Raw genomic sequence first — 12,782 nt, 5'->3', positions numbered from 1 at the left:
AAAATGGTATTCAGGTCTCATCACCCACCTTTCTTTAGCTGACTGTCAATACCTCCAGTCTCTATCTTATCTCAAATTATGTTAATAGTCTCCCTCGTGCCCCAGTTCATTGTCCATGATCCCCATAATGTCAACATAACATTGACCCTCATCTTCCATCTAGCCCCAGAGCACAGTAGCAGACAGCAATCATGGGAATGTTGATTGGATGGGTGTACCATTGATTTAGTATTGCCATTCTTGCACTGTTGCCTAATAGTAGTTTCACTCCTCAGAACCTTATGTAAAACCCTAATCTTGACCTGTTCACATTGAGGAACATGGATACAAATCTGACATCTGCTCATGAAACCATGATTCTTCCATGGGAGCCAGCCATTCTACAAATCTAAAATCCATATGGAATGTTCCAGCTCTGACCGGCTGCATCACCGTCTGGTATGGGATGGAGGTGGGGGGTGGCTACTGTTGCAAAATCTTGTAAAATTAGTCAGCTCCATCATGGGTATTAGCCTCTGTAGTATCCAACACATCATTAAGGATTCCTGCCACCAATGACATGCTCTCTGCTCATTGTTACCATTGGAAGGAGGTACAGAGACTGAAGGCACACACTCAGTGATTGAGGAACAGCTTCTTCCCCTCTGCCATCTGATTTCTAAATGGACATTCCAAGTCAAGTCCAGTCACTTTTATTGTCATTTCGACCATAACTGCTGGACCATGAGACAGGACCATGGTGTCACATGACACAGTACAAAAACTAGACTGAACTACGTAAAAAAAAACACAGAGAAAGCTACACTAGACTACAGACCTACACAGGACTGTGTAAAGTGCACAAAAACAATGCAGGCATTACAATAAATAATAGAAAGGACAATAGGGCAAGGTGTCAGTCCAGGCTTCGGGTATTGAGGAGTCTGATAGCTTAGAGGGAGAAACTGCTACATAGTCTGGTCGTGAGAACCCGAATGCTTCAAAGACTTACCCCAGACGACAGGAGGGAGAAGAGATTGTGTGAGGGGTACATGGGGTCCTTCATAATGTTATTTACTTTGCGGATGCAGCGTGTAGTGTAAATGTCCATGATGGCAGGAAGAGAGACCCTGATGATCTTCTCATCTGACCTCACTATCTGCTGCAGGATCTTGCGATCCAAGATGATGCAATTTCCGAACCAGGCAGTGATGCAGCTGCACAGGATGCTCTTGGTACAACCCCTGTAGAATGTGATGAGGTTGGGGGGTGGAAGATGGACTTTTTTCAGCCTTCGCAGAAAATAGAGACGCTGCTGGGCTTTCTTTGCTATGGAGCTGGTGTTGAGGGACCAGGTGAGATTCTCCGCCAGGTGAACACCAAGAAATTTGGTGCTCTTAATGATCTCTACCAAGGAACCGTCGATGTTCAGTGGGGAGTGGTCGCTCCGTGCCCTCCTGAAGTTAACAACCATCTCTTCTGTTTTGTTAAACCCATTGAACCCATGAACACTAACTCACTACTTTTTATTTCCATTTTTTTGCATTACTTATTTTAACTATTTAACAAACATATATATACAGTAATTCAGTTTTTTCCTCTATATTTATTTATCATGTATTTCATTGTTGCTGCCATAAAGTTAACAAATTTCACTACATATGCCAGTGATGTTAAATCTGATTCTGATAATCCAATATGAATATAATAGATTAGATGTTCTTTATAGAAAGCAGCAGAAGGTTAAATTCACAGGAAGATTTGAAACATTTGCCATATTATTGTTATTGGTATTTAAAGAGTACTGTATAAACAATGAACATTTAATTACCTGTAATATTGTTTGGATTATCAATAATATTATTGGAATTTGCCACATGGACAAGGTTCACAGGAATAACCCTCCTTTCCTCCACAAACTGCAATTGAAAACATAGGGTTAGTTGAGTCTAGTTTTCATTTAAGACTCAGGAGGCTGCATTAATGACGTGTAGCATTTGTGAATTTGTACATTTATTTTTAAAACAGCAAAATCTTGTATTCCAACAGAATTACTGACCCGTGCAAAAACAGGTCCCTCAGACTTTAGAAAGAAGATTTATTAATGCTGTAAACATTACAATTGCTCGTAGAATGTGGATAAACACTCTATAGGACAGGACGTAGATCAGAGGGTCAACAACAAATAGGCCAGCGGCTAAATGTGATGAACACTGGTATAATGAACAGATAATCAGTGTAATATTCTGTGAATATGTTGTTGCCTTCCTTCATGTATTGTGAGTCATAATGACCTAGAGATAAATTTATACATTTCTTCGAATGTGCTCCTGATTTTGTCAAGATCGCCATTAGGGAGACCAAATGGAGTACTTCTTGGAGGCATTATTAGCAACATTGGCTGGTACTGTGGTACAGCTATTGGTTCAGATGCTATACCTCAGGTGGCCTAGTTCGACCTTACCCGCTGGTGCTGTCTGTGTGGAGTCTGCATATTCTCCCTTGGACCACATAGGCTTCTTTCAGATTTCTCTCACATCCTAAAGATGGTTGGGTTAATTGGCTCCTGGAAATTTTCCCTAGTAGGAAAATATGAGGGGGGGGGGCTTGTTGAAGGGAATCTGGGAAGAATGAATTAGGATTAGACATCTTGACAGTTTAGACTCATCAAGCCAAGGGACCTGTTTGAAAAACTTTGCGATTATATGTCTTGAAATATATTTCATGAAAAGCAGGAAGGATGTGAAAAATTATGTGGCAGGAGAAATTTTGTACTGGTGACAGTGTGTCATTCCTTAAATTCAGTCTTTTCTTCAGTTCTTAATTAAACCATGGTACCTATACAGTCGCTTGCTTGTTTTGACTTTTATGAAAATCTATTCTTTGACCTTTTTGGTTATCCTTATAAGGATTTATTTCTCCCCGTCTCCAGCTCTCTTTCTATCTGTTTATTTTAAAAATATTCTTGTACTTTAACGTATCTAATTATTTAACTTCCTCAGCATTTCCTTGTTCCAATCTAAGACACCATTTTTTATCACTGCCAGATAATCCCCAATCTCAATCTTAAACATTCTATTGTGATCACTATATTCCATTATTTCTCAAAGAATTATGGAAATTTACAGTATAGAGGAAGGTCATTCAAATCCTCGTGCCCATGCCTGGGGAGAAAGTCTTCATAAGCCAATCATACTCACCGTCTCTCGGTCCATGGTATTCTTGCCACTGCTTTTCAGTGGTCATCAACTATTTTGTAAATATGATGGAAGTCACTCAGTGTTCCAGCCTTTTACTATTCTTGATTTTTCTCAAGTTCATTAATTCTTCTCTCAAATAACTTAAACTCACTAGCTCAGTTAATTGACCTTTTTGCTGAAGGATATAGATACTTAACCTTTGTTCTGTCTAGACCTGTCTCTCATATTTTTATAAACCTAAGTCAAATCTCCCCTCATTCTCATTTGTGCTAAAGGAAAAATGATCCAGCTTTGACAATTTTTGTGAACAACATTTTCAGCCCAGACAATACACTTGTCAATCACCCCCCAGCCTCTCTATCATGTTCACACTCAAACAGTGCCCAGTCTGTGGCCCAATTTGAACTTTACTCACTTCCACAAGTTCCTTTACTCTCCTGTTCCATGATCTGCCTCTTGCCTAGTTTCTGCTACAGAGAGTTGTGAAATTACATTTCGTCATCTCGGTTTTGATGCATATAGTGCAGTATTTCTATATTTATCCTGATTGCATCCCCAAAATGCATTCTTTCACTACCACACATTCAATTGCATCTGCTGCTGTTGTGTCCACTTAACCAGTCTGTTGTTTCTGACAGTGTAACCCAGAAAGATAAAGTTACATGAAATTAATCAGAAATTTAATTAATTGTAAGAACTTCTACTTACTTGAGGCCTGGGGCATTGAATGGCACTATCATTAACCCACGTGGCTGGGTACTTAACTCTCCCATTAAATATACACTTCAGGGTAGAATTCTGTAAAGCATTGTAATATCAGAATCAGAATCAGGTTTAGTATCACTGGCTTATGTTGTGAAATGCATTGTTTTGCTGCAGCAAAACAATATAATGAAATGTACAAATTACAATAAGAAACATGCATACACACACACACACACACACACACACACACACACACACACACACACACACACACACACACAGTGCAGAAAAAGAAAAGAACGGTCAGGTAGAGTTCACACGTTCATTGTCCATTCCGAATGAAGCTTCTTTGAAAATATTTCATTAATGATACATTTCCGAATGTTTCACTCTAGTTTGTTTAGCACATTTGGTCCAGTCCTGACTATAATAAAACACTCATTGCACAGACTTTGGTGGGATCTGAATTTTCAGAGCTGCCCACATCTGTCATGGAGTCCTATAGCTTTTAGGCTCAACCTGTCGTTGCCACCCATGGTGTCTATCTGAGTTAGTCCCATTTGCTGCCTTTAGTCCATATCCTATAAATATTTTATATCCATATTCCTGTCCAAATGTCATTTAAATATTGTGACTGTACCATATCTACAGCTTCCTGTGGGAGCTCATTCCAATTACATACCACCTTCTATGTCAAAATGTTGGCCCTCAGATGCCTTCTAGAAGTTTCCCTCTCACCTAAAACCTACACCTTCTAGCTTAGACACTCCTGTCTTGAATAACTGATTGCAACAATCCACCTCTTTTACAGCTGCCCATAATTTTATATATCTCTACTAGGTTAGTCCTCAGCCACCTATCCTTCTGTGAAGAGTCCCAGATTACCCGGCCTCGCCTAATAACCACAGTTCTCCAGTGCTAGTAACATCTTTAGGAATCTTTTTGCACCTTTTCCAACCTAATGATATCCTTTCTGTTGATTCTGCCTTGATAATCCTTGCATTTTCAAATGCTATTACATCCTGTCCGTCAGAATCCCTCCAACATCTTTCAAACCTTCTAACTTCAGCTGTCTGGCCTGTGGTTCTCTGGTTTGCCTCTGTACTCTTCTTAAGTAATGGCACAACGTTGGCCTTCCTCGGTCTTTCCGTACCTCAGCCATTGCTAAAGATGAATCAAATATCTCTGACAGAGGCTCTGCAATTTCTTCCCTACCTTCCCACAATGTCCTCAGGCCTCATGGATTCATCCATCTTAACATGCCTCAATGTTGCCAGCATCTCCTCTGCTGTATTGTGAGTATGTTCCAATACATGGCTATTTATTTCCTTTAACTCCTGAGCTTACATGACCACCTCCACGGTAAAGACAGATGAGGAATATTCACATAACAGCTGGCTCCTCACATAGACCACCACATTTGGCCCAAGTTACCCTCTAACTCCTACTATACATGTAAAATCGTGTCAGATTAGCCTTTATTATCTGCCAAAGTTATCTCATGTCCTTTTATTGCTCTCCCCAAGTCCATCTTAAGTGTACTCCAACATCAGTTGTGCTCCTGAAGTAATTCACTTGTGCACAGCTGTCTATACCTGACACAAGCCTCCATCTTTTTTCCTGACCAGTGTTTCAATATCCTACATCATCTGAGGATTCCAGATACCTTGAATGTTTCAGGCGCTGTGATCATTTGCTCATTCCCAGTCTGTCTTCCTCAGAATCTGGCTCCTGGATTATACTAGAATTTAGATTATCTTCAGACTCTCATTATGCCAAAATCAGGCCAACAGTTTGCAGCCTTGTGCCTCTTATAAACCCAGATTTACGACAGAATCAGAACAGGAGAAGCCCATGTTATGCCAGCTGCTTCCAAAGAGCAATCTAATGAGTTCTATTCTGTAACCCAATTCTTTTCTCAGAGCCCTGAAATGTTACTCTCATTCTATTACGTATGGAATTTTACCTTTGGAAGGCCCCTACTGTAAATATTCACTAACCCATCACTCCTCTTTAAATGCAGAATCATATGAGGTTTTACCCTCAAGGTGACCGCAAAATATTCTGCCGATGCTGGAAATCCATTTGGCAACCTATGACCTAATTATGGAGCGCCATCATGGGTTTGTACATGGCAGGCCATGTCTTACCAACTTAATTGGGTTTCTTGACAAGGTGACGAGAGAGATTGATGGAGGTAGGACAGTGGATGGTGTCTACATGAAATTTAGTAAGATGTTTGACGAAGTCCCTCATGGGAGGCTAATCCAGAAGATTAGGATGCATGGGATCTGTGGGGAATTGGCTGTTTGGATTCAGAATTGGCTTGTGCATAGGAGATGGAGGGTAGTAGTTGAAGGCACTTATTTGAACTGGAGGTCTGCAATTAATGGAGTTCCACTGGGACCTGTGCTGGGACCTCTGCTGTTCATAAAGTATATAAATGATCTGGATGAAAATGTAAATAGGTGGGTTAGTTAATTTGCGGATATTACCAAGAGTCATGAATAGTGTGGAAGACTGGTAAAAGGTACAGTGTGTTACTGACCAGTTGCAGATATGAGCAGAGAAATGGCAGATGGAGTTTAACCCAGATAAATGCGAGGTATTGCACCATGGTAGGGCATATGCAAGAAGACAGTGCACTGTTAACGGCAAGACCCTTAACATTGTTGCTGAGCAGAGATCCTGGGGTCCAAGTTCATAGATCCTTGAAAGTGACTACTCGGATCAATAAAGTGGTTAAGCAGGCTTAAGGAATGATTGTTTTTATTAATTGAAGCATTGAGTTCAAAAGTCAAGAGGTTATGTTACAATTTTATAAAACTCCAGTTAGACCACATCTGGAGTATTGCATACAGTTCTGCTGTCCCATTATAAGAAAGATGTCGAGGCTTTGGAGAGGGTGCAGAAGAGATTTACCAGAAAACTGCCTGGTTTAGAGGGCATGTGAAGCTAGCCAAATTTGGTTTGTTTTCTTTGGAAGAGCAGAGCTGAGGGAGGTCTGATAGAAGTTTTTCAGATTATAAGAGGCATAGATAGAGTAGCAAGGAGTATCTTTTCCCTCGGGAAGAAATGTCTAATACCAGAGGACATGCATTGAAGGTGGGGGGGGGGGGTAGGTTCAAAAGGGATGTGAGGGGTAAATATTTTACTCAGAGAGAGGCAGATGCCTGGAATGTGTTGTTTGGTGTGGTAAATATATTAGAGGCTTTTAAGAGATGTTTAGACAGGCACATGGATGTGAGGAAGATGGAGCATATGGACATTGTGTAGGTACAAAAGATTAGTCTTTTGGGGAGTTTTGATTTACTTTTTAGATGGTTTGACACAACATTATGGTTAAAAAGGTCTTTCCTGTGCTGTACTATTCTATGTTCTCAGGCTGAATGAACAATGCTTCATATTCCATCTGGGTATCCTCTAAACTGAAGGCATGAACATCACTTGCTCCAACTTCCAGTAATTTCTCCCCTCACCTTTCTCTCTTTTTCCATTTCTCATTCTGGCTCCCCTCTTACCCCTTCTCTTCTCCTCACATGCTCACCACCTTCCTCTGGTTCCCCTCCTCCTTCCCTTTCTCCCATGGCCCATTCTCCTCTCCTATCAGATTCCTTCTTCTTCAGTGCTTTTCCACCTATCGCCTCCCAACTTCTTACTTCATCCACCCATCCACATTCCCCCTTCACCTGCCAGTTTGTACTATAACCTCTCCTCCCAACTTCTCACTCTGGCATATCCCCTCTTCATTTCCAGTCCGAATGAAGGGTCCCAGTCTGAAACATCATCTGTTTATTTCTGTCCACAAATGCTGCCTGACCTTCTGAGTTCCTCCAGCATTTTCTGTGTGTTGACCGCACGATGGTCCTCTTGCCATGAACACAAGAGATTCTGCAGATGCTGGAAATCCAGAGCATCACACAAAATGCTGGAGGAACTCAGCAGGTCAGGCAGCATCTGTGGAGGGAATAAAACAGTTGACATTTTGAGCTGATACCCTTCATCAGGACTGGTGGGTAGCTCTTTTACAGAGTATTAAGGGAAGTATTTCTGATAGAATACTGAGCAATCAGCAAATTTAGAAAGCAGACAGCTTCTAACTTGAATTCTGTCGTGCTCAAAAGGTAGAGGAACCACTGAAACAGGAAATGGATTGTTAAATAATCACAACAGCTGTGAGCAGCAGGCATTTGTTTTCAGTCCAGATAAAGAGTCTCAAACCACAACATAGGACAGCCCATTTCCTACATAAATGTTGCCTGACCCACTGAGTTTCTCTGGCTTTTTGTTGATTGCACTTGTTTTGAAGTACAGCCCATATAGGAAAGGAAGTATCAAGCAATGGTATTTATAATTATTCCACCTGGGTAGCCTGCAACCTGACAGCAGGAACATTGATTTCTCTAGCGCTGTGCTATAGAGTACCAGGCTTCTGGGTCACTGATGAACACCATACATCAAGTAAAAACTGAAGCATATCGCCGACACCCGTAATGGTGACCATAAAGCCTTCAGAACGTCATTAAGTCCCATTCTGGTTCGTAAAATGTCACTGAGGATTGAAAATCTGTTACCTTTTGACACCAAATAAACATTACAATGAGAAAATCAATGTTAACCTTGCCAATTATGCCTGTTCTGTGAATTAATTAACTGAAGTGTAGGAGGGGCACCACCACAGCAAGCAATGAATTTCAGGATTTTAGCTCAGCATTGAAACACAATGCAGGTCTGTGTCAGGATGGTGTGAGCTTTGGAAAGGAATTTGAAGGGACAGTTCCAACATGGAGTGATCATTCAAATAAAATCTCTACACAGTTAAAAGTAATTACTGTTCATGTAGTTATTGGGAATGAAATAAATTTTCCACTTACCCCATGTTATCTGTTGAAAATGTGGCAAGTTGCTTTGTGTTAGTGACCCACACTCTGGTACGTTTTCTGGACTCTGGCTAGACTGCTCATTGTCATTCTCCTCTTTCCTTCCTCCATCACTGCTAACTATCACAGTTCAGGCAGCATCTATATAGGGGAATAAATAGACTATGTTTTGGGCCGAGAATCATCATCAGGACAATAATATCTTAATGAAGATTCCCAGCCCAAAACATTGAATGTTTATTCCTCTCGATAGATGCTGCTTGACCTACTGGTTTCCTGCAGCATTTTGTGTGTTTTCCATTGGATGTCCAGCATCTGCAAAATCCCTTGTGTTTACTGCTAACTACCACCTGGTTCTACCCTTATCTTGCCCTGATGATGCTGCATCCTCCGATGTCACCAACTTTCCAATCATCCATACACTCGTTACCTACCCTGCTACCTATGAAGATCTCTCAGTGCCTCTACACTTCTCACTACCCTACAGGTACACATTCCCCTGCTATATTTGGCCTTCACAAATGCACACCTCATCTCTGAGTTACATTTACACAGTACCTTTCACAGCTTCAGAGACACCAGGCATTGAGTGAAATCATTGTTGTAATGGGGGAGTCACCAAAATTTGCACACAGCAAACTTCCACAAACAATGCCAAGTTAGGTGAGCAGATAATCTACTTCAATAAGCATTAACTAGGAGGTAAATACCAGGAGTACTCCCCTAGCCTTCATCAGGATAGTGACCTGGGAACCTTTATACCCACTTAAGAAAGATGGATCCAACATTTAGCATCACACTGAGTTATAGAGCACTACAGCACAGAATAGGCTTTTCTGCCCATTTAGTCCATGAAAATCTATTATTCTGCCTAGTACCATTGACCCACAGCTGGACCATATCCCAAAGACTGTAGAGCAGTATATATGAATACCAACACCTTTCTTGCACTGGAATGCCAACCCGGATTATGTCAAGAAGGCTCCAATATGGTATTTGAATCTGCTGACTTAGTTTTGACCATGTCTCCAATGAGCCCCAGTTGGTACCTTGACATCTTCTTCCAACCCATAGGCATCTCACAGCTCTTCCTAATTAAATGTGGCTCAGTCACAATCTAACTTTCAACCACTAGCTTTATGCAGTCTGTGACACTAATGACATTTACTCTCTCACAGAATCAAAAATGAAATTCAAGCCTTACTTTGAGTATTTCAGCATCTTGCAGGAAAATCAAAATACTGGTGTTTGAAGATTGTTCTGCATGAGTAATACGAGGACAGGCCTAAAAAAGAGGTAACATTATTAATTTTATTTCTGTTCTCTGTTAATATTAATATTCATAAAAGACCAAAGTCAGCATGGTTTCCTCGATGGGAAATCTTGCCTGTCAAATCTATTGGAAATCTTTGAGGGAATAACCAGCAGGATAGACAAAGGAGAGTCAGTGGATGTTGTGTATTTGGATTTTCAGGCTTTGACAAGGTGCCGTTTAACAAGATAAGATCCCATGGTATTACAGAAAGATACTAGCATGGTCAGGAGATTGCCCAACTGGCAAGAGGCAAAGCATGGGAATAAAGGGGGCTGGTTGGCTGCCAATGCCTAATGATGTTCTGCAGGTGTCGATGTTGGGACTGCTTCTTTTCACATTATATATCAATGATCTGATTAACAGAATTGATGGCTTGGTGGCCAGGTTTGTGGATAATACAAAGATAGGTGAAGAGGCAGGGCTTGGACTGATTAGCAGAATGTGTAAAAGAAGCGGCAGATGGAAGTGTATGGTCATGTATTTTTGTTGAGGGAATAATGGTGTAGGTTATTTTCTAAGTGGGGTGAAAATTCAGAAAATGGATCTGTAAAGGTACTTGGGACAAGATTATATAAGCATTCACTTGCTGGTGGTAAGGAAAACAACTGCAATGTCAGCATTCATTTCCAGGGGACTGGAATATAAAAGAAAATATGTAATGCTGAGGCTTTATAAGGCATAAGTCAGACTGCATTTGGGGTATTATGAGGAGTTTTGGGCTTCTCAACCAAGAAAGGATGTGATGACATTGGAGAGGGTCCAGATGAGGTTCATGAGAATGATTTTGGGAATGAAAGGGTTAATGTATGTGGAATGCTTAATGGCCCTGGACCTGTACTTGCTGGAGTTTAGAAGAATGAGGGGGTGATCTCATTGAAACCTATTGAATATTCAAAGACCTAGATCTTGAAGGTGTGTAGAGGTTGTGTCCTTTGCTGGGGGAGTCTAGAACCAGAGAGCACAGTGTCAGAACACAAGGACATGCCTTTAGAACAGATGAGGAGGAAGTTCTTTAGCTAGAGAGTGGTGAATCTGTGGAATTCATTGCCACATATCTCTCGGAGGGGAAGTCATTGGCTATATATAAAGCAGAGTTCGATAGTCTCTTGATTAGTAAGGATGCCAAAGGTTAATGGGAGAAGTCAGGAGAATGGGGTTGAAAGAGACAATCCATAATCAAGTGGCTGGGCAGACCCAGTGGGCCAAATTAACTAATTCTGCTCCTATATCTTATGATCTAATAATGTTGATGACTGTTACCTGATTTGTACGTTGTTTACAAAATGGAGAGCACCTATGTTCCAATGCACACCAATGACAGCCAGAATTAACACATTCAGTACATCTAGTGAACAAAGGGAGAAAAGGAACCTTTTGTTATCACACATTATGCTGGAGAAGCTCAGCAGGTCAGGCAGCATCCACGGAAAGGGGTAAAGAGGGAGATGATACGCAGGGGAGGAGAAGAGAAAAGGGTAAGCGGGGCACCAGAATGGGGAATAGAAGGCAGAAGGGGAAATGGAGAGAATGCTTATTCAAAGACTACAATTCTCATTCCACCATGATTTGGGAAAGTACTGACATTCCTGTATAATTCAATAACAATATGGAAATGAATGAGGATCCTGATGAGTGTTTTATCTAGATTAATGCAAATACTCTAATTCATGCAAATTTGCTGACAAACTTACGGATTGTTTCCCTGGGATGTGGCGACCTTAAAACAATTATGCAGCTTGATGCTGGTGGTGAAATTCATAGATTTGAAATTAACAGACGCATTAATGATGACTGGGTCTGCAGGAAACAAACAAGAAAAATGTGTTAAAATCTTTTCCCTGTGGAATTTTAAGGTCTGATTTAACTCAGAATTTACATGCTGTGGAATGGGCAGGAATGGGCAGGAATCCCCAGGAAAGAGCACTGCCTTGGGAACGACTGCCTGTTTAACTCTGAGCTTCAATTGCAGTTCCCTGCCTGAGTCTGGTGGGAGTGATGGGATGTGAAGGGAACAGCCCCCACCCCACCTCTGGAGAAGTGGGGTTTACTGACAAATGGATATTTGGAGCAGGAGGCAAGCACTCAGCCCACCTGGAACCCTCTGTATATCAGAGTTCTGCAATTTTGCACAAAGGAGAATAAACAGGCAGGTGACCAGAACCATTTGTAGCGAAAATGGGAGTGAATACTGGAGCTGAAGTGGAGAACAAATAAATGCTCTCTGCCTTGGTTCAGAGAGAGAGCTGGTCCCCTCCTGGCCCCGTTCTTACTGCCTATATTGTTGTGATGTATTCAGTGGTAATTGAGCTCCCCAAACCCGAGAGATAAACTGGAAGCATAGCAAGGTGGTAGTGATATCATGGGTTACTACATGGCTTACTCTGGGTTAATTAGTTGCCCACCTGCCCAGGACAGGCAGCTTCTTTCTACTGGATTCCTGGCAGTTCCAGTGGCTAGCCAGTTCCCATCAGGGAAGAGGCTATGCAGCATCCACACCGGAATCACAAGACTCAAAAACAGGTACTTCTGCCAAGCTGTCAGGTTGATCAACATTTACATCCATTAACACAACCCACCATCTCTACATTTTGTTTCTTTACTGTGTTCTTTATGGTTATTGTATTTTTTCAAGCTGCATTGGATCTGCAGTAACAATCAGTTCATTCTCCCTTACACTTGTGGACTGAAGAGTAACAACAGACA

At 41.3% G+C, this 12,782-nt stretch overlaps 1 protein-coding gene across 1 annotated transcript in view; it reads right to left on the bottom strand.

The window, feature by feature from the left end:
* The window catches only part of plxnc1 (plexin C1), a 229,139-nt gene that overhangs the window by 133,265 nt on the left and 83,092 nt on the right, over nt 1-12,782 (bottom strand). The window contains exons 7-11 of the mRNA XM_059987740.1: nt 11,771-11,876; nt 11,340-11,424; nt 9,969-10,049; nt 3,888-3,977; nt 1,811-1,898 (exon numbers count right to left, since the gene is read on the bottom strand). Of these exons, the coding sequence (XP_059843723.1) occupies nt 1,811-1,898; nt 3,888-3,977; nt 9,969-10,049; nt 11,340-11,424; nt 11,771-11,876 (450 nt within the window). The remainder of the gene's footprint in view (nt 1-1,810; nt 1,899-3,887; nt 3,978-9,968; nt 10,050-11,339; nt 11,425-11,770; nt 11,877-12,782) is intronic.

This window comes from Hypanus sabinus, chromosome 13, assembly GCF_030144855.1.
Source record: "Hypanus sabinus isolate sHypSab1 chromosome 13, sHypSab1.hap1, whole genome shotgun sequence".
Taxonomy (NCBI): Eukaryota; Metazoa; Chordata; class Chondrichthyes; order Myliobatiformes; family Dasyatidae; genus Hypanus; species Hypanus sabinus.
Note: the sequence above shows the minus strand (reverse complement) of the source record. Positions and strands in the feature narration are given on the sequence as shown.